This window comes from Pelophylax lessonae (genome assembly GCF_965119305.1).
Source record: "Pelophylax lessonae genome assembly, chromosome: 9".
Lineage (NCBI taxonomy): Eukaryota > Metazoa > Chordata > Amphibia > Anura > Ranidae > Pelophylax > Pelophylax lessonae.
The window spans coordinates 95,004,497-95,026,574 of NC_138776.1; the positions used below are offsets into that span (position 1 = coordinate 95,004,497).

At 40.5% G+C, this 22,078-nt stretch overlaps 2 protein-coding genes across 2 annotated transcripts in view; one reads left to right on the forward strand and one right to left on the reverse strand.

Moving 5' to 3' along the window:
* Positions 1-1,589: 1,589 nt before the first annotated feature.
* On the forward strand, positions 1,590-10,179 carry ATP5MK (ATP synthase membrane subunit k). The gene is made up of 3 exons (XM_082268342.1): positions 1,590-1,706; positions 1,778-1,869; positions 9,822-10,179. The coding sequence occupies exons 1-2, from the start codon at positions 1,620-1,622 to the stop codon at positions 1,865-1,867; spliced, it is 177 nt and encodes a 58-aa protein (XP_082124468.1). The 5' UTR covers positions 1,590-1,619; the 3' UTR covers positions 1,868-1,869; positions 9,822-10,179.
* Positions 10,180-12,547: 2,368 nt separating this feature from the next.
* The window catches only part of TAF5 (TATA-box binding protein associated factor 5), a 29,256-nt gene continuing 19,725 nt past the window's right edge, over positions 12,548-22,078 (reverse strand). Inside the window, exons 7-11 of the mRNA XM_082268449.1 lie at positions 21,650-21,779; positions 17,639-17,803; positions 16,062-16,239; positions 14,042-14,219; positions 12,548-13,125 (exon numbers count right to left, since the gene is read on the reverse strand). Of these exons, the coding sequence (XP_082124575.1) occupies positions 12,908-13,125; positions 14,042-14,219; positions 16,062-16,239; positions 17,639-17,803; positions 21,650-21,779 (869 nt within the window). The 3' untranslated portion in view covers positions 12,548-12,907. The remainder of the gene's footprint in view (positions 13,126-14,041; positions 14,220-16,061; positions 16,240-17,638; positions 17,804-21,649; positions 21,780-22,078) is intronic.

Here is a 22,078-nt window from a genome sequence, read left to right on the forward strand (position 1 = left end):
CTGAAGGAATGGCGTACATGTGCTATTCCTCCAGAGCCGCGCTGTAAACAGTGACTCCTGCGCGCATGCGTGAAGTGAAGTCATCGCCAGCTAGGCCATTCATATCCACAAAGCCGGAAGGAAGACCAGGTGAAAATGGAAGCGTCTTCAGCTGTGACAGCGCACCACTTTGGTTTTCAGGGAAGTCTTGTTATAACGCGCTGGCATGCGATGCTTCGGACTTTAACTGATCGCTGCCTTTTTCTACACCGTGCATTTGTGCTTTAGATATGTTTTCAGACCTGATCGCCTGGGGAAGAAAAAATGAATTGACTCAAACGCACCGTGGTGTGCTTTTGGTGTGTTTCCATTGATTATAATGGGGGGAGTGTTTTTGAAACTGGGCACTAAAGATGCATCATGCAGGACTTTGTAAAGCGCAGTGATGTGAGCAGTTAGAGCAGGGATCTCCAAACTACGGCCCTCCAGCTGTTGTGGAACTACACATCCCATGAGGCATTGTAAAACTCTGATATTCACAGACATGACTAGGCATGATGGGAATTGTAGTTCCTGAACACCTGGAGGGCCATAGTTTGAAGACCCCTGAGTTAGAGGATCATCAGTTCAGTCACAGGCGACATCTCTTCAGATCCATCTAAATGGAAAAGGGCACAGCCTTGTTCCCTTTAAAGCAGACCTCCCTGTCCCCTCACCTCACCTCCCCTGCTTAACTGAAGGTAGTATCTGCTAATTTCAGATACTCGCCCTTCCTTTAAAATAAGTGTTGTCCCACTGAGATCCTCTCATGTCTGCCACCCCTTTGTCTTGCGCTGCCATGTTCTCTCTGACGTCATTGAGGCCCACCAGCTCTTCCGGGGTTCAGGGGGACTCTTAGGATATGGGACGTGTATATACAGAGAGGCATAGCGGGCAGTGTGCCTGTCATTCACCTAAGGCAAGTGATGTGCATGGGGAGGCGGGGCCTGGACTTTTTTTGCAAAAAAAAAAAAAAGTGATACTTTGGCAGAATGGGAGGAGGGGTGGAATGATTGGAAAAGGGTGAAGATCCATTTAAAAATAATGGACACAGATGTAAATGGATGATCATTGCCTGCAGTGTCTTCTCCACGCTACAGTGGCCTAGGGTGCTGATGTCATCAAAACCAATGCAGGGTTCATGGATGCATGTACGTAAAGGGATGGTCAACTGCTGGAGCATGGTGGGAGTGGTATCTGCTGGGGGACCTGAGAATCGGGTAAGTAAAAACGTAATCCCAAAAGGGGAAAACAACCTGTGGCTGTAACTGAATATGCAATAAGAGCTGGAGTTTGGCTTGGGGTTGTTAGTGTATTTAAAATCTGCTAGTACATCGAACACTGTCCTCGTCCCAAGACGGACCATTCTGCTGTTCAAAGGTGCCCCCTGTGCTCCTTCATCCAGAATGGGGGCACTCTTAATACAGAGTGTGTTACTAGCCAGGTCACCGGGGAAAAAAGCTTAAAATAAGGAAACGAATGCAGCCACCACAGCGAATGACTGGCAATCTGCAATATAGAACTTTTGTGTTGAACTGTAATGCCCATTTAAAAATCAGTTTACAAGTGAGCCGCATTATTTTCTGTCTAGGGACTAGAACATGGCAGGAGGACACGATTCAGGAAACTACCAGTTCACCGGCATACAGAAACACTTCAATTCCTACACTTTGATTGGCAGGAGGAATGTAAGTAGAAAAAAAAAGCACCAGAACTGAAAAGTTGTGTATCCATCTTTAATATTTTCTTTTTCTTTCAGTGTGTGCTAGCCACATATGGAGCCATAGCTGCAATCATCCTTTTCTTTAAATTAAAACCCAAGAAGCAAAAGGCAGTAACAGAGCAATAGAGGTAAGTGTCTTGGTTGGAATGTGTTGTGGGCTGGTCTTGGTTTCCTTATACATGTATATGGAGGGGACTGAAGAGTCCATTGAAACTAGTCAATACACAACAATTGGTAATGCGGTGAAATCTTGTTTTATAATAAAGTTCCAGTACTGCAGATGTTTTGTGCCAATGAAGTTTTAAATATTACATTTATCTGATGTACATTTTGCACAGACCGCACAGCAAATGCATCAAATATGAATGACATGGCTGTCTGCAAAATTGACCATTGCATGTAAGTCTGTTCTATAGTATATCAGTGGGAGTAATGGCAGCCCCTAGCTTAAATTTAAAGGAAGAGCCCATTCCGATTCAATTCCTACCCTGATCTAAACTGCCCTGCCCTTCCCCAAAACATAAATGTATTTTATAGGGATTTTATGTGATAGACCAACAGAAAGTGGCACATAATTGTGAAGTGGAAGGAAAATAAATGGTTTTCAATTTTGTTTTACAATTATCTGAAAAGTGTGGCGTGCATTTGTATTCAGCCCCCTTTACTCTGATACCCCTAACTAAAATCTAGTGGAATCAATTGCCTTCAGAAGTCACCATATTAGTAAATAGAGTCTCTATCTGTGTATAATTTAATCTCAGTATAAATACAGCTGTTCTGTGAAGCCCTCAGAGGTTTGTTAGAGAACCCAAGTGAACAAACAGCATCATGAAGGCCAAGGAATACACCAGACAGCTCAGTGATAAAGTTGTGGAGAAGTTTTTAAAGCAGGGTTGGGTTATAAAAACAAAGCTTTGAACATCTCACGAAGCACTGTTCAACCCATCATCCTAAAATGGAAAGAGTATGGCACAACTGCAACTACATAGACATGGCTGTCCACCTAAACTGACAGGCCAGGCGTTAATCAGGGAAGCAGCCAAGAGGCCCATGGTAGTTCTGGAGGAGCTGCAGATATCCACAGTTCAAGTGGGAGAATCTGTCCACAGGACAACTATTAGTCTTGCATTCCACAAATCTGGCCTTATGGAAGAGTGGTAAGAAGAAAGCCATTGTTAAAGCGGTAGTATCCCGCTTTTTGATACTTTTACCTACAGGTAAGCCTATAATAAGGCTTACCTGTAGGTACAATTAATATCTCCTAAACCGGCACGGAGCCCCCGAACCCGGAAGAGACGCCGAGGGATCATGGCAGCGCCCGCAGCGATGTCCGGGGGTCCGTGTCAGGGCTTCGTTCTAAGGTAAGTAATACATAATGAGCTAGTATGCGATGCATACTAGCTCATTATGCCTTTGTCTTGCAGGTTTTTTTTTTTTTTTTGTTTACAACCGCTTTAAATGTAAGCCATAAGAAGTTCTGTTTGCAGTTTGTGAGAAGCCATGTGGGGGACACAGCAAACATGTGGAAGAAGGTGCTCTGGTCAGATGAGACCAACGTTGAACTTTTTGGCCTAAAAGTAAAACGCTATGTGTGGTGGAAAACAAACACTGCACATCACCCTGAACACACCATCCCCACCGTGAAGCATGGTGGTGGCAGCATCATGTGGAGGGGATTAGGGCTGCAACTAACTATTATTTTCATAATCTGTTAGTTAATCTTAGTTTGGTTGATATGTAATGTTTTTTTTGTTTTGTTTAAAAAAAAAAGGGCAATTCATTCCTAAATATCTATATGCAGTGGTAAATATAAATAACCAGGTATATGATTAGGGGATAACAATGTCTAATCCACTCTGAAATAAGGGACAGAAGAGAGATACTGTATACACTATTAGAGGTAAATATCATCAGACTCAGAGATCACATTTTTTATTTAAGGAAACAAAATGAAGGGCTGTTTTTGCAGATTTTCAAACATTACTGTAATATATTATGTAGGACAGACTCCCTTGTCTTAGGCAGGTGGCTTGATAAAAGCTACCTGTGCCTGCTGTCACTTATGCTGACCATACAAACACAATGTCTTCCTTCAACAAAAAAAACCTTTAACCGCTTGCCGACCGCCGCAAGTAGATTTACTGCGGCGGTCAGCCCCTGCCAGTTTAATTAACGTCACTAGCCTGGGAGGGTCTGGGGAGCGAGCGCGCGCCCGCGCGGTCACGGACCCCCCGCGCGCGTGTGACTGGCGGACCCGATGTCCGCCGGTCACTCGGCGATCGGCGGGGGAGAGGGAGAAAGTCAGGCGGCTTGTGTAAACAAGCCACCTGTCATTCTCCTCGGTGTAAAGACACTGATCACACGGATCTACTATGTAGATCCGTTGATCAGTGTCCTTACGGCTCCAGCCACAGCCAATCACAGTAGAAAGCACGCCCCTAGGGGGACACACAGCCCCTCCCTCCCAAATAAAGTTAACCCCTTCACTACCAGTGTATTTTTACAGTAACAGTATGCGTGTGTATATGTGTATATTATATAATATATAATATATATATATATATATATATATATATATATATATATATATATATTATAGCACTGATTACTGTAGAAATGTCACTGGTAACCCCAAAAGTGTCAGTCAAGGGTCCGATCTGTCCGCCACAATGTCGCAGTACCGCAAAAAAAATCGCAGATCGCCGCCATGACGCGTTAAAAAAAAAACAACAAAAATGACAAATCTTTCCCTTTGTTAGTAAACGCGATAACTTTTGCGCAAACCAATAAAAATACGCTTTTTGCTATTTTTTTTTTTTTTTACCAAACATAGGTAGGATAAAACAAATTGGCAGAAAATGTTAAATTTTGATTTTTACATTTTTTTTTTTTTTTTTTGGGGGGGGAATTTCATATAAAAAAATTTGAAAAATATTGTTATTTTTGCAAAATTTACGCTTTTTTTGTTTATAGCGCAAAAAGTAAAAATCGCACAGGTGATCAAATACCACCAAAAGAAAGCTCTGTTTGTGGGAAAAAAAGGACGTCAAATTCGTTTAGGTACAGCGTCGCATGACCGCGCAATTGTCCATTAAAGTCACACAGTGCCGAATCGCAAAATACCCCCTGGTCTTTTAGCAGGAAAATCCTCCGGGGCTTAAGTGGTTAAGAACATTCGTTTGATTTTCTAATAGTTAGTGGGGTCAAATCTATGTACGTTGTCGTGACGGGAAAATTCGAAGGAGCAGAATGAACAACTTGGTCAAAGGAAGTTTCAGACAGTGTATGTGTTTTTTGTTCAGAAATGACATTAATTTTAAAACTGAATGCTAAAAGCAAGTGGAATTTTTCAAACCACGTTTTTTCATTCAGTGATATATTTTTTTTTTTTTTTCATATGAATATTTTTGTCTGAAAATTGATACGTGTATGGTCAAGCATACCTATGCAGTTTGCTTGTAAACTGTTTTCTGCAGTGTTTTTTCATTTTTTTTTTTTGGCCAATTTGTTGTTGGGCAGATTAAAAAAAAAGCAAATCACGGCAAAAATGCACTAGATGCTTTTCTGCGACTTCTCCATTGAAGTCTCTTGTACCAAAAAAGCACCGTTTTGCATTGAAAAAAGTCCCTGACCCCTTTTTATATATGCAGCGGCTGAAAAAGGCAGATATGAATGTGTCCCTTAGGAAACCATGTTAAATGAACTGTAGTGCGTTTCTGCAAAAAATGCATAGGTGTGAACGAGGTCTAAGACAAAGTAGTAGTAGTAGTAGTAGTAGCAGCAGCAGCATGCTTTTTTTTTTTATCACCTGTCATTATGGGGTTAAAAAAAAAAAAGATTTCACCCTTAATAGTATCAAGAGCAGATATTCGCTACTATAAGGGGTTTACTTATACTGTCACACCATGAAAGTAATAATATATATTACTTATATCCTATAGGGTGGAAAAGAGATCTAAATCTTATATATGAAAGTAGTACTTAAAGCTGAGCCTTTTTTTTTTTTTTTTTTTTTTTTATTTAAATACTGGTAAAAGTTTACTTGTAATTGTAACTCCTTATATTACCTCCTGTCTATCAACCTCTACCTTCTCTGGGTTCAGATGCTGTTCTTCCCTGCACAGTCTTTAACCACTGGATGTCACATGACGTCCTGGGCATTTAGTGGGGATATCTGACTGATGCCTGAAGCTGGCGATTCCATAAGGACAATCACTTGATTGTTCTTACAGGCGGTGGGAGGGGACATCCTCCAGGGCTTTGATCGGCGAGCCGGAGAAGCAATCTGCACCATAGAGACTGCTGAGGACCAGACAGTCCCCGGCAGGTGCGACAGTATGATGTCATGCATGGCCTGGCAGTTTTCAATACTGCCGCAATCTCGGCTGGATAGCCGAGATTGTGTTTGGGTTTTTTATTTTATTTTTTCTTTTTAAATTTCAGGCTTTTCAGCCTGTAGGAGAGATTTTCCAGAGGTCTTATTGACCCCAGATCGCTCTATAAAGAGGACCTGTCATGCACTATTCCTATTAAAGGATGTTTACACTTGCAATAGGAATAAAAGTGATCTGAAAAAAAGTGAAAGGGAGGGTATAAAAATAAAAAACACTAAAAAAAATGTAAAGTGCCCCCCGTCCCTGCGTGCTCACACGTAGAGGTAAACGCATGCCTACGTCACGGCCACATATGTAAAGCGTCATTCCACGAGTGTGCGCAATTTTAAAGCATGAGATATGTTGGGTATCTATTTACTCTGCATAACATCATCTTTCACATTATACAAAAAAATTGGGCTAACTTTTTTTTTTTTTTTTTTTCCCAATAAAAACACGTTTGAAAAATTTCTGCGCAAATACCATGTGACATAAAGTTACAATGACCGTCATTTTGTTTCCTAGGGTCTCTGCTAAAAAATATATATATATATTTTTTTTTTTTGGGGGGGGGGGGGTTTGAGTAATTTTCTAGCAAAAAAAAATTATGATTTTTACATGTTTGTTTTTAAACAACAAACATTTTATACTTGCCTACTCTGTAATGGTTTTTGCACAGAGCAGCTCTGATTCTCTCCTCTTTTGGGGTCCCCAACTGACGCTTCTGGCTCCTCCTGCCTTCTGAGTGCCTGTAGCAACCTGTATAGTATAGAGTGCCCCTATAGCAACCACTCACTTCCTGCCCAGGACTAAATTTCCCAGGAGCCATTGCTCCTCACCTTTACAAGTTCTCAGGCACTTACTGGCATGTATGGATGGTGTACTGAGCTGCACTTTTGTCTTCTGACATGTATAGAGGGTGTGCTTCATTGTATTTCCTGATATGTAAACAAATAATGCATTCTGTATGCAGGCCACCTAATTGGCTGACCAACTAATTGATTATGAAAATAGTTGACAACTATTTTCATAATCTATTCGTTTTTTTTTGCGCTAGTGGGGATGCTTTTCTTCAGCAGGGGCAGGGAAGTTGGTCAGTTTATGGTAATATAGATGGAGCCAAATAGAGGGAAATCTTAGAAGAAAACCTGTTAGTCTGCAAAAGACTTGAGACTGGGGCGGAGGTTCACCTTCCAGCAGGACAACACCTCAAAACATACAGCCAGAGCTACAATGGAACGGTTTGGATCAAAGCTTACTCATGTGTTAGAATGGCCCAGTCAAAGTCCAGAGATAAATCCAATTGAGAATCTGTGGCAATAATTGAAAATTGCTGTCCAGACATTCTCCATCCAATCAGACAGAGCTTGAGCTATTTTGCAAAGAAAAATGGGCAAAAATGTCACTCCTAGATGTGCAAAGCTGGTAGTAGAGACATCTCCAAAAACACTTGCAGCTGTAATTGCAGGGAAAGGTGGTTCTACAAAGTATTGACTCAGGGGGGGCTGAATACAAATGTATGCCACACCTTTTTCAGATATTTGTCAATTTTTGAAAACCATGTATCATGTTTCCTTCCACTTCAGTGTGCCCCTTATGTGTTGGTCTATCACAATAAAATACATTTAGGTTTTTCGGTTGTAACATGACAAAATGTGGAAAATTTTCAAGGGGTATGAATACTTTTTCAAGGCCCTGCATTTTATGGCCTATCCATCTGGGCTGCGGAGTGGAGTCAGTGGTAGTGCATAAAAATAAAAAATATAGTGAGCTGCAAACTCAAGAGGATCTCCTCTCTAATAGTGCTGTAACACATCATAATTACAATGCAGCAGAGAGCTCAGTGATTGGAGGAGAGCCATCACCGTGTGACTCTGATAGGTCATGCAATCTTGCCACCCCCCTTTTTTTTTTTTTTTTTTGCATATTGAACCCCTGGCGGGGAAGTTTCCTTCCATCCTTGCATGGGTAAAGCATAGGTTTGCTTTAAAGTAATTGTAATGACTAAAGATTTTTTTTTTTTTTTAACCTTCATGCAATTTAATGCATGCCTGTAAGAAATTCTAGAATAAGCCACCCCCCCCCCCCCAAAGCGACACTCTGCAGGGGGGAAGGATCCCAGAGCGCTAGTAAAAGGACATGAGAAGAGAAGGATTGGGGCTGCTCTGTGCAAAATTGCACACAGTAGGGAAGAATAGACATGTTGTTTAACCAAACGTTTTTCTTAGTTTCTGTTACAAAACTTTATAAATAGGTAATTTTTTTCCTTTGCTGATTAGGCTGCACTGATGATCAGTGCCCTCTTTATGAGTGTAAATGTCCCCTGTAACTGGAAAGCCAGTTATTGGCTCTTCTTTCCTCAGACCCTGGACACCACTAAGGAAAGGCGAATAACCAGCATTAAAGTGCATCTTGTACCTTCAAATTGAATAGATGTAACCTCTGCAAGGAGATGGCTGGATCACTGTGCTGCCACGTATATTTACCCAGCCCCATGCTGAGCTGGCTTTTTTTTTTTATATCCACAATTTTGGAGATGATCCCCGCTACATCTTCACTTGCACAAATGGAGCTCTGGACTTGTCACTTTTTAGCTGAGAAATTAAATATTGCAGGATTTTAGGTATGTGAAAGTGACTCCAGGGATATGTGATGTAGATATGACAGGAGGCCTTTTTATGTATGACCCTTTCCTAGATGAGAAAGTAGAAACTAAAGAAGTTTTCAAATAACTTACAAACCCATTATGCTTTTTTGTAAGGGGGGGGGGGGGGGGGAGAGTTCATGTTACAAACCTTTTGTTACAAGGGTCTGCTTTAGGATCTGTTCTTTAAAATATAACCAAAGGCTTCTGCATAACTCTAAACCCCCATTGGGGATGTTCCCCATTTTTTTTTTTACATCAGTCTCCCCTTCATATTTGAGCCCTCACTTTGGCTCCAACAGTGTGGGAAGGTAGGAAGATGCAGACTTCTGAGTGCTGGGGGAGCCCTGCAGGCCGATTGCCATGATCAGTCATGTGTTGCCAGGGTGAGGGTACCAGGGTGAGGGTAAGCCAGCCACCATCACTCAAGCTAGGAATGACATTAAGTGACCTGGAACTAGAGAATTATTGGTTATGGTGCTGGTGGCAAGCCTGCCCACACCATAGTAACTTGTGCTCTTGATCAAGGGCAAACTGGGTCCTGTGGCATCCTGGTTGAGAAACATGGCTCTAAATCCTTGCCACATGCAGTTTGTCACCATTTTATGGGTGCTTGCAGTTTTTTAGGTTTGACATGTTCGGTTGCATGGGGTAACCTCATCTTTTACCAAAATATGGCTATTTATTGTATTTTTGTGCTCTGATTTTGTTTAACCAAAAATTGTAACTACCACCTTTTTTCCTCTAGCGTATGTTTTCAGACAAAAAATATCTGTTATGGGGTATTTTATGGAATCTTCAGGCTTTTTTTTCTGTGCAGAAATCTGGTAGCAAAAGGATTAACTGTTTAAAGTATAATGGCTACTAAGAGTTCTGTTTTAAACCAAAGGTAGGTTGTCACAAGTTGCACAGCTTATAACCATCGTATTTGTTCAATGTGCAGACCAAAAGTGTATGATGTAATGTTTTTATATTAGTTTTGTATAGGTTGACCGAGAATTGTTTTTATTAAAGATGTTGCTTTTATGTCCATTCTGACATGTAAACTTCTTCTCACCCACAGGGCCCAAGGCTTGAAGGAAGAATTGTCAGGCTGATTTCTTCTCTAACATTAATTTTACCATGTAAAAATAAAAGTACATGTGTATTTGTTATCTTTTATTTACAAAATGTCAAGTTAAAAAAACTGTACAAAAAGAGGCATTGACATCCTGCCATGCTGTTTACGTTCAACAGTTTGTTGGAGGTATATGATTAAATAAACATTACGTTTCAGAAGAACTTCTGTAGAAGGCTAACATTTGTTTATTGCTCCAGCATTCTTATGAATCAGCTCCAGCTATACTTCCACTTTAGAGGTAGGACAAATCTTACTTTATTCATGGACACAGTGGAAAATGCAAAATAGTAAATAAAGGCTAGACTTTTATGTGAGCTTTCCCCACAGCTGCTGCCTCCAGTATTTTCCATCCCCACGAGTCTCACTGTCCTAGCTGCGCCTGCGCATTGCCGCCCCATAGACTTCTAGAGGCTGTCCTGAGACCAAGGGGAGAGGACCATTATGTAAACGCTGCACCTGTGGGCTGGGGCAAAAAAAAAAACCATAACTGCACTTATCCTTTAAGCTGTTTGCACTACAGGTTTAAAACTCATGGTTATTCTTTGCACCGTTGTTATGCCTAAGAGGCTTTGCAATGATATGTACTAAAGTGAAAATGATATTCTAGATCCATAATGGAATATTAAACTACAGCAATCGCACAAGGCTAATCTTGAATTCAATGAAGTGTTTGTGGACACATACCATTGCAATTTAAGATAATTTAGAACATGCAACAGATGAATGCAAAATATGAATTCCTGAGCAGTCTGATTCACATTAAAAGTTGCCTGGCAAAAAAGAAAAAAACTAAACAGTGCAGGGACCTGTACAATGGGTAAAGGTGCAAAGCTCTGGTTTCCTCTTGAAACTTTTCTATACCCCTGTAGAGCAAGGTGCTGGCAGCTTATAAAATGAACATATTAGTGCCTACGTTTCTCATCTAACAGTACTACAAAACACTCACTTTGTTTTGACTGATTACCTGCATTCATTTTTAACTCAATATATTCTAGGCTATACAGAGGGCTGTGACCTTTAGAAAATCACTGCCATAATGGCAGTAGTTAAATGACACTGGCTTTTATGACTGTAAAAAATTTTAGGTACAAATTTATAAAGCAGTAAATCTTAACATTCACCAAAAATGATTTGCAGGTGAATTTTCTAGCATCATGTTTAAACAACTGATCCAAAAATAGTGAAAATCTCATTTAGGGCTTTAGAAATAGATCCCAGTTCCAACTTGGCCAGAAGTAAAAGCTCTAAAGCAGCCTTTCTCAAACTTTTAAACACAGAGGAACCCTTGAAATAATTTTCTCGTCTCGGGGAACCCCTGTTAAAAATTTAAAATCTACAACTCATGACAGTCAGTGGGAAGAATTAACCCCTTACAGATAGCTAAAAGAAACAATAGTGTCATTGGGAACTTATCTGAAAGGCAGAAATTGCCCAAGGAACCCTAGTTGAGAAACCCTGCTCTAAAGCTTAATATCCAGAACAAATGGAATTTAAGCTTAACGCATGCACATACACCTCAATGACATTTAAAGGCCAAGTTCACCTGAAAAATTAATGCAGGTCAAAAAGAAATGCATTTTTTTTTTTTAACTGCAGCTTGCAGAACATTGCACCTGCTATTAGCAGCTCACATGTGTAAAGTCAGGCTCCTGCAGTGTATTCTAACTGTGCCCATAACCCTATACTGCGCTTTAAATTACATAGCTAGAGGAAGAATAAATTGAGTAGCATGCACATTCGAACTACAAGTGAATGTGCTGCAGTGGAAAACTATACTTTTATTTCTCACGTGCACAGTAATCTGAATGAATGAGCAAATCCAAGTGCAGTTTTCAAAAAGTGAGTGTAGGGAGATTTCCCCCACCTACTGGCAGAGGAAAGAACTTGCAGCAAGTGCACGTTACACACTAAATACGGATGTAAAATGCTCCTAAAAGTAACCTTATGCTTTAAGCGGAAAGACAGCATCAGCTTGTACCAAGTATGGGATTAAACCTGAAAGCTTGTAAAGCTACCTGTTCAATTATTTGCCCTTTACCACTGGTCCTTATTAGAAGCTAGGACTTTTAGATGTTCAAGAATACCTAAAGCTGTCAGATGATAAGCTAGAACCTAGGTTGTTTCTATCCCCACTGAAAAGGGATCTGAACCATGACTACTCTAACCTCTGCCAATTGTTCCGCATAGTAAATAGGTGCAAGGCAGAACAAAAAAAAAAAAAAACTAATTTGGTGTTATTCAACACATGCAAGCAGCCTCGATGTTGCATGTTTGATCCTGCTCTGGTTACTTAAAGTCTAACTCCAGGTTTGATGGCCGCTGCACACTCTAGGTGGCCTCAGCTACATACAATACAGCGCTGTGTCCATTTAGGAGGATAGGAACTTCCCAGGACCATTTAGTGTTGGGCTGAATACCACTCAGCCAAGCCTGGGAAACTTTGTATTCTATGATTGAATAAAAGGCTTCCTCAGATTGTGTTGCCATGAACCTGTCTCAACCCATCTCTTTGGTTCTGGCACAGGAATAATCCATCCCACTGGCATAACAATACTATAAGCCCACCTTAGTGCCATAGTTTGAGTGGGGCAGCTTTTGCAGATAAAATTAAACAGAGTTAGGTTTTACTCAGAGATCATTACTTTTCATCATCAGCACTGCTTGAAGAGAGCATGCACCAATGATTAGGTTCTAGCCATCACACTGATAGAATATTAATCTCTACTGAAATTTCATGGACAAATGCTGAAGCATTAACTGTTAGTTACATAAATACAAGCACTCAGTGCTTAAAACTTTAACTGTCAAAATGCGCACAGCACCAGTTTTGAATTTTGTATACAATTCCTCTTGCTTGTCAGTTAAGGACTGAAACAAGGCAGTGTGGAGAATGCAAGTCTTGCAATAAAATTGACATCAGTATCCTATTTGGTAACATTGCATAACATAGTCTCAAGCCCTGGTTTGGACAGTCAAGAGTCAGACGGAAGAATTTTTTTTTTTTTGCATCAGCTAGAAAGTGCAATTGTTCATTGTGGGCTAAAAGCTCCAGCAGCCATAAGGAGGTTTCGTCGTGTAAAATGAAGATGTATAACAGGAGTAGATTTTGTCATATAGGAGCCAAGAAGAAGCTCTTGGGAATTTTCATTGAAGTTTATATGTCCTGCAGAAGTTGTGAAATCATCGGTTTCTAGGTCTTCAAAAGCTTTTATTGCATCCCATAAACAAACAGTATTATCCATAGAACCTAAAACACAGAAAATGTAATTACTCTTAAAGCAGAACTTTAACCATTGCGCAATTAAAAATGTTCTTTAGCAAGGAACAAATTCTACATTCATAATTATGCTACAAGAATTAGTGTGTGCTGTAAATCGCCTTCAGTCATTGCTCTTGTTTTGCTGCAGCTCAGAGCCCCTGAACAGCAATAAAGCAAACGAACTAAAGAAATTGATTTAAAGGTTTTTAAAAAATAAAAAAGGTTACATTTCTAGAACGTCAGGATTGCAAATTATCACATTTGCTTGTGTCCTCAAACTATTAATCCATCAAATGGCTGGTATCATAACTGATCTCACGTGCAGATTATACAGAAGCAACTGCCTTCGCTCTAGATAGGAGCATTAATGCAGCTTGTAGGGCTGGTTTACAACAACAAATGAAGTCTAGATCCATATTTTGCATGTGTGATGCATTTAATATTTTTCAGCACTGTATTAGGGTCCAGTGCATTTTTAATGGATTCTACCATGTTCCTGTAGAGTCCCATGCAGGAAAAATGCAGCACTTTTTTTTAATTTTCTGGCCCTGGAACTGCACTGGTGTCAACGTCAACAAATAATGCTCCCTATTTGACACATAAAGACTGATGGAAAGTGCTCTATTTAAAGTCATCTAGGAAAGCTTTTCCTATCTTTCATCCAAGCCCTATGAAGGGGAGTTGTTTGGCCCTAGAAACAAATTGGCCCTAGAAACAAATTGGCCCAACTTATCAGCAATAAATGGACTAAAATGAGTGGCTGTCTTTTTTGGTTTGGCTGACAGATTTAAAAAAAAAAAGTCACATCATCCACTGTCTGAATACAGTGTTATTCCTTGCTACAGCTGCCTCTGTACCAAACAAATCCACATTGCAATTGCATTGAAATACTCTGCAAACATACCTGATGCTAAAATCTCTCCATCTCGGCTAAACCTAAGTGCATAGATTGTGTTAGTGTGACCCTTTAACTCTCCAACCATCAAACCGTGACCAATATCCCAAAGCAAGACTCTGCCATCCGTGCCCCCACTAGCAAGAAACTTTCCATTTGGAGTAAATGTCAATGAATGAATTGGTCCCTGCAAAGAAAAAAAAAAAAATTAAAAACAAAAGCAAAATAAAGTCAACAAAAACATAATACTCAGTTTCGTTATATAGACCTATGGAGCTTAGAACAGCTAAGTTTTTCTCTAGATTGATTTCCAACCTAGGGGAAGCAAAAAAAAAAAGTAATATAGGAATATATGGCAGTTCAAAGCCCCGTACACACGATCAGATTGTCGAAAGATCGGCCATTTTTTTGTGGCATGCTAGTCTGATGTGGAAAGTGAAGGTTATTTTCATACGAATTTTCACGTAGGACAGAATTCTACTTCAGAAGTGATGTCATGTGTTGGATTGATTTGTATGTGTTCTTTCATCTCTGAGCATGCCTAGTCTTGCTCATAAGATTTTTCCCCATCGAAATCTGTACTAATGAGACGAAAATCGGACATGTATTGACAGAGGACAAAAATTTTAATGCCTGCACATCAGGATTTTGTCAGCCGAAAAGTCGGAGTCGGCTGTCGGATGCACCATACTAACAATCCGAAAATCGGCAGATCAGTCGGATGAAATTTCCCTTCCTTTCTTATCGTGTGTACGGGCCTTTACAGTCAAGATGTGATCAGGGCACTAGCTTTAAAGTAGAACTATAGGCAAAACTTTTTCTCATTTTGGCTAGAGAAATTGCAGAGATTTCCCTTTACTCCCTGTCCCATAGCCAAAAAGGAAGCAAGAGTAAATCTCTGCAAATCAAGGTAAATCCTTGGGACCCCAGATCAAAAGTACCACTAGTGTCCCCATTGGACGATTTCCCATCTATTACTTTTCTGGCGACAACTGAAAATTTGGTATTTTTTTTTACTTTCACTTTCAATGATAACAGTAAACAGGGCAAATAGAGAAGGTGAATCTCCTTAATGGGGACACAGACAAAAACTGATAGACGTTCGAGTCCATCTCCACTATGTCCAAAAAAAACGAAAAAAGTTTTGTCTTCAGTTATATTTAACTTTTCAGGTTAAGAACATTTTCATCAAGCGTAAGACTTTGACATGAATGTAAAATTATTTTTTGGAATACAGTAGATGACTGATTTCAGCGACTGGGTTATACAGTGCCTTGCAGAAGTATTCACCCCCCCTTGACCTTTTTACCTATTTTGTTACATTACAGCCTTAAGTTCAATGTTTTGTTAATCTGAATTTTATGTGAGGGATCAGAACACAATAGGTCTAAATTGGTGAAGTGAAATGAGAAAAATATACACATAAAACGATTTTTTTAGAAATAGAAAACCAAAAATTGGCATGTGCTTATATGTATTCACCCCCTTTGTTATGAAGCCCATAAAAAGCTCTGGTGCAACCAATTACCTTCAGAAGTCACAGCCCTGAACCAGTATAACACACTGCACTTTGTGCAAAGTTAAGAGTCTAATGCAGAAACCAGTGCCTGAAGTATTTCAGACTGGCCGCACACAATGGTGTCTGGATGGTCTCTGAGGTACACACCAAGGGTAACCGATCCAGAAAGTGCTCGATAGTGCAAGGCAACTTGGAACCTTGGGTGAAACATTTGGTTGCAAGGACATCCAAATTCCATGGACACTAGAAAAACACTGGAGCCTCACAAACGCTTCATTCTAATCCCTACTGTCCTACACCAACTACTTGACAATGCTGGCGCAGTTCTGTTACTGGTCATACAATGCCAAAATATATGCCTACAGCATGATGGTAGCAACATGTGATCAGTAGACTGAAGTAAACTGATCTCAGTTTTCCAACACTGGAACATTTTCTAAATCCAATTTTTTCACATTATGTATTTTACCTTAAAGGTAATGTATGAAAAAAAAATACACTAATCATTACCTTATGTCCAGTGAAAATCCTCACACAGTTCCCATTTAATACATCCCATATTCTGACTGTTCTGTCTGTTGAGCCAGTCGCTACGTAATTAGAATTAGGATGAAAACGAGTACTTATAACATCTGCAAGATGGCCAGCAAATATACGTAAAGGCTGATAATGGTCTGTTGCCCATAAACTGTAAGACAAACGGGAAGAAATAAAAACATCAAGTGGACATGTAAATTTGGCACAGATTAAATACAAAGCCTTTGTCTTTCCTAAAAGTATGGTAACTTTTTTAGCGAAAGATCTACCCTGCATATCAAACCCGCCTTGACCTAATGTAAACACCTCACGAATGCATACTTGGTTACCTAAAGCTCAATTCATAGCCCACTACACCAGGGCTCGACAAACCCCGGGCGCCAGGTCGCATTGGCGACTAGAATAAGCAACCTGGCGCCTGGGGTGCACTGCAGGAGGTGTCCTGTCCCTTTTGCGCCCCCCCCCCCCAACCACTCGAGTGCACGGACTTTCGCCCTGTCCGAAAATTGAGGCCGCGGCTTTTCGGCCTTCTTCAGTGAGAGAATGGGGAACTGGCGCCCTCTTGTGGTGGCAGGGAGTTTGACAAGCAGTAAATAATGTCTGTTTCCCCTGCCTGTCCATCTCCTTCCCCAAGAGGAGATGAGGGGGAAGTTTTTGCAGGCTTCATCTCCCTGTCCACTTACCTTTGCTTAAAAGGTAAGTGGACAGGGAGTGTTAATTTATTTTTTAAATTATTAAAAAAAAAAAAAATTCTCTTTTTTTTAATTAAAACAAAATTTCTTTTTTCAATTATAAAAAAAAAAAAAAAAAAAAATGTATTTCTATTTTCAATTATTATAAAAAAAAAAAAAATTATATATTCTATAATATAATTTTTTTTTTTTTCCCCTCATTGCAATGCCACAGCCGAAGCCCCTTTTCACACGTGCTGTCTGATCAGGTCCGCCTGTCAGTCTCCTCTATGGAGCGGTAATCTGCCGCCATCTGATCCTGTCTGCCAAAAACAGACGGATGGTGGTTCTATTTTCTATCCATCCCATGGATCGGATCCAATTGCGCTATAGAGGAGAGTGGGGTTCTAGTCGTCTTTATGTGTAAATTTAGTATGTTATTTTTTTGGAAATAAAGCTTGGATTGTTTAAAAAAAAAAAAAAAAACTGGCTCCTAACTTTAGCTGGCTCCTAGATTTCAGGAAAATTTGTCAAGCCCTGCACTACACGGTTTACATTTTACGGTTCATATATACCTTAGACTGGCTGCATCTGTGTGCTAGTTCCTCAGACTTCTATAGTGCCATCTATAGACGTCTATAATGCAAGTGCCCAGACACAGCAAAGATCATGGCAATATGTAAACACTGCAGCAAGCTGTGGCGAATGACTGCAAGTATGCAGATGTATGGGGAGCATAAAAGATAAGTGACCTTTGTTTAAAAATACATTTATACTTTTACGGAATGCCAGCTATGATACACACAAACACTATGGAATAGAAGGCAGTACTGACATAAGGAAAAAAACTAAATGATACAAATAATGATCAACATTTACCGAGCAACTCTGTCATGGCCTCCAGACACAAAGTAATATCCATACGGAGAAAACTGAGCATCCCACACTGGATAGTTATGTCCTTTGTATGCCACTAAGCAAGTGAATGTCTGAAGACTCCATAAACGGACAGTGCCATCTTCTGAGCTTGATAACAAATAATTCCTAAAGCAGATATGAAGAAAAAAAAAAAAGAATAAAAACAAAGTGACAGAATTATACTGCAGACAGTTACATTTCACTGACAATATCTCCTCTTCCAACAGTGTAGTGCACACTAAAATATAACATGCCTCAGCCATTTGAAGAATAAAGATGCATTAATCCTATCAAAATATATTTTGCATAAATAAGTAACACCACCGAATATATGAATATATACCAACACTAGACTATACGTTTAGCATTATATGGACAGCAGCCTTATTGAGGAGCTATGCCATTTTTCCTTGTGGTACAAAAATGAAAAATCCAGACCTGCCCAGACTTACGAAAATAGCAGCAGGACTTCTCGTGCACACAACAAATACAAACAGAAAAAAGTTATCCACCTCAACAATAAAAACTAGCATGCCCAAATCCCGCCCACATCCTCCAGCAGATGTTTGACAATGCCTACCTTTAATGCTGCATGTCCCACGGTTGGTGCGCTGAAATGGAGGACAGTGATACATAGAAGCCTTGACACAACATCCACAGATATTTGCCAATGTTTGCAAACTGGAAACTATAACAGATTAGTCTGTTTGTTGGGCTAAGTGTCTTGGAATTTTGTACTGTTTTGCGCAATATGCGATTACCTCCCATTACTCTGCCCATGTTTAATCGGGTCAAGCGGCTGCCATTTTTAGGATTACATTACAAAGTAATGAATAGAGAAAATTCCATGCTAGGATATAAAATTATGAATGTTAAAAAGGAAGAAGAGATGGCTGCAGTCTACCCATCTATAATCCAGGGAGGATATATAGTAAAGTATGAAGATATGTGAGAGGTGAATGGCGTTGACAAAAAACATCTGATGAGTAAGTAGAGGGAATCGGATCAGAGTATGTGGCACTATAATATAAATAGGGGAGAATACAAAAAATACTTAAAGATAGATATAGATTATATATATATATATATAGCCCTCAAAAATTCTATTCGCATTTTGCGAGTGGAATTTTGAGGATGGCGAGCTGTACCTGCCGCCGCCATTAACAGCAGCTGGCGATTACTTTCACTTTCTTTTTTAGAAAAGGATGGGTTCTGGGAGCAGAGCACTGCGTCCTGAGCCCACCCATTGTGTGACAATAGCGAATGAGTATTCGCCATTGTCACAGGGATCCTCCTCCTGATCCTCCTACTGGCCAATCAGGAGGCAGGTGTTTCCTGATTGGCCAAAAGGCAAACGATTGTAACTGGCCGAGGAGGAGGACTCGGGAGACACGGAGGACGCACAGGATTGATGAGAAGCCGCCTGCTGCAGGTAAGTGCACGCTGTGATGATCGCTCTGCAATTTAAGGGGACATGCTGTGTGATGATCGCTCTGCAATTTAAGGGGACATGCTGTGTGATGATCGCTCTGCAATTTAAGGGGACATGCTGTGATGATCGCTCTGCAATTTAAGGGGACATGCTGTGATGATCGCTCTGCAATTTAAGGGGACATGCTGCGGGCGCTCTGCAATTTAAGGGGACATGCTGCGGGCGCTCTGCAATTTAAGGGGACATGCTGCGGGCGCTCTGCAATTTAAGGGGACATGCTGCGGGCGCTCTGCAATTTAAGGGGACATGCTGCGGGCGCTCTGCAATTTAAGGGGACATGCTGCGGGCGCTCTGCAATTTAAGGGGACATGCTGCGGGCGCTCTGCAATGTAAGGGGACATGCTGCGGGCGCTCTGCAATGTAAGGGGACATGCTGCGGGCGCTCTGCAATGTAAGGGGACATGCTGCGGGCGCTCTGCAATGTAAGGGGACATGCTGCGGGCGCTCTGCAATGTAAGGGGACATGCTGCGGGCGCTCTGCAATGTAAGGGGACATGCTGCGGGCGCTCTGCAATGTAAGGGGACATGCTGCGGGCGCTCTGCAATGTAAGGGGACATGCTGCGGGCGCTCTGCAATGTAAGGGGACATGCTGCGGGCGCTCTGCAATGTAAGGGGACATGCTGCGGGCGCTCTGCAATGTAAGGGGACATGCTGCGGGCGCTCTGCAATGTAAGGGGACATGCTGCGGGCGCTCTGCAATGTAAGGGGACATGCTGCGGGCGCTCTGCAATGTAAGGGGACATGCTGCGGGCGCTCTGCAATGTAAGGGGACATGCTGCGGGCGCTCTGCAATGTAAGGGGACATGCTGCGGGCGCTCTGCAATGTAAGGGGACATGCTGCGGGCGCTCTGCAATGTAAGGGGACATGCTGCGGGCGCTCTGCAATGTAAGGGGACATGCTGCGGGCGCTCTGCAATGTAAGGGGACATGCTGCGGGCGCTCTGCAATGTAGAGGGCGTGTTTAGGGGCGGAGCAGGGTGGGGTTTGGGTGGGGCAACAAGTGGCGAGTAACTCTTAAGGCCTGGCTAGTAGCTCATGACTTGAAATTTTGAGCCCTATATATATATATATATATATATATATATATATATATATATATATATATATATATATATATATATATATATATATATATATATATATATATATATATATATATATATATATATATAATATGCTGGTTGTGAAAAGTGACTCTGAACAGAACAGTAATAAAAAGCCAAATGTGTAAAAATGTAATAAAAAGTGCTGAAGCAATAACCATGACAAGGTGCAGATCCCAAAGAGATCAATATAGTGACTAAGTGCTTATAAGTCAAGCTTTTTATATATACACACACACACCAACATAGATGAGTGAAATAAGTTCTAACTCAAATGTCCGAATCACACATGAAGTTACTTAGGCTAAGTTCACATGTAGGCATTTTGGGGTGTTTTTCAGCTCCAAGGAAAACGCCTAACAAGACAAATCCTATTCATTTCAATGGCCCCTGTTCACATTCTGATGCCTTGAACAAAACGCCCAATGCTCCAAAAAGTACATAAGCTCCTTTTTGGGCAGATTACAGGCGTTTTTGACTAGACTTCAATGTCAAAACGCCCGGAAAACGCCTATAAAATAGCAATGCCTAGATGTGAACGTAGCCTCCGCGTTAAAGTGCTAAAAATCAAAACAGGGTAAGTATAATCAATACAGTGGTATAAATAAAATGTCCAAATCACATAAAAAGTGACTAAGTGCTGAAAGGAATTTGGCGCAACTCTCAGGATGGAATCGCATAAGCAAAACAGTTCAAACATCAAAACAGATGGTTTGAACGGTTTTGCTTATGTGAGTGTTGCGCCAAATTCCTTTCAGCACTTAGTCACTTTTTATGTGATTTGGACATTTATGTATACCACTGTATTGATTATACTTACCCTGTTTTGATTTTTAGCACTTTAACACTAAGTCACTTCATGTGCGATTCGGACATTTGAGTTATAACTTATTTCACACATCTATGTTGGTATATATATATAAAAAGCTTGACTTATCAGCACTTAGTCACTTTATATTGATCTCTTTGGGATCTGCACCTTGTCATATTACTTCAGCACTTATTATATTTTTACACATTGGCATTTTATTACCGTTCATTACAAGTCACTTTTCACAACCAGCACACATACATATACATAATTTAATGCTTTAAGTATTTTTTGTATTATCCCCCATTTATTGCATTGTGACCCTATAGTGACATTTTCAGATCCAATTCCCTCTACTTACTCATCTATTAGACATTTTTTGGCAGCGCCATTCACCTCTCCCATATCTTCATCTATTAGAAAGTAGTTTCACTTCAGATGAAGCAAAAAGCATTCATGAGTTGTGTCAAAACCAATGGACAATACTTCCTTATGAAATTAAGTATATTTGTATTGTGAAAAAATGTAATTACCCCCCAAAAACTCTAAAAATACCATTTCCCACCTGTCTGGACTAAAGCTGGTTGCATAGACAGGTCCGCTGTGACCATATAAAACCTTTATTTCGCTTGCGGTCTTTTCATCCATAATTCTTTCCAGAACGTCATCCGATTCTTTGTCTATCAAGCTGAGATCTAATTAAGATAGGTTTATTAGCAATCAGTTTAACATTTAATACACAGCAAAGCATTCCCACACACTGTGGACTAGCTACAGAGAGCACAGCAGTAAAAGCCTGCCTTTCTGTCCAACATTGACAAACTTTACTCTGAGACACCTACTAAAAGGATAAGTCACTGAAAGGAGAACTGCAGTCCTGCGTTTACCCTTCTTCCTAACCAGGACAATTGTCAGCTTTCAGTGCTCTCACATTTTGAATGACAATTACTGAATGCAACACTGTACCCAATGTGAAATTCTTGTATTAACACAC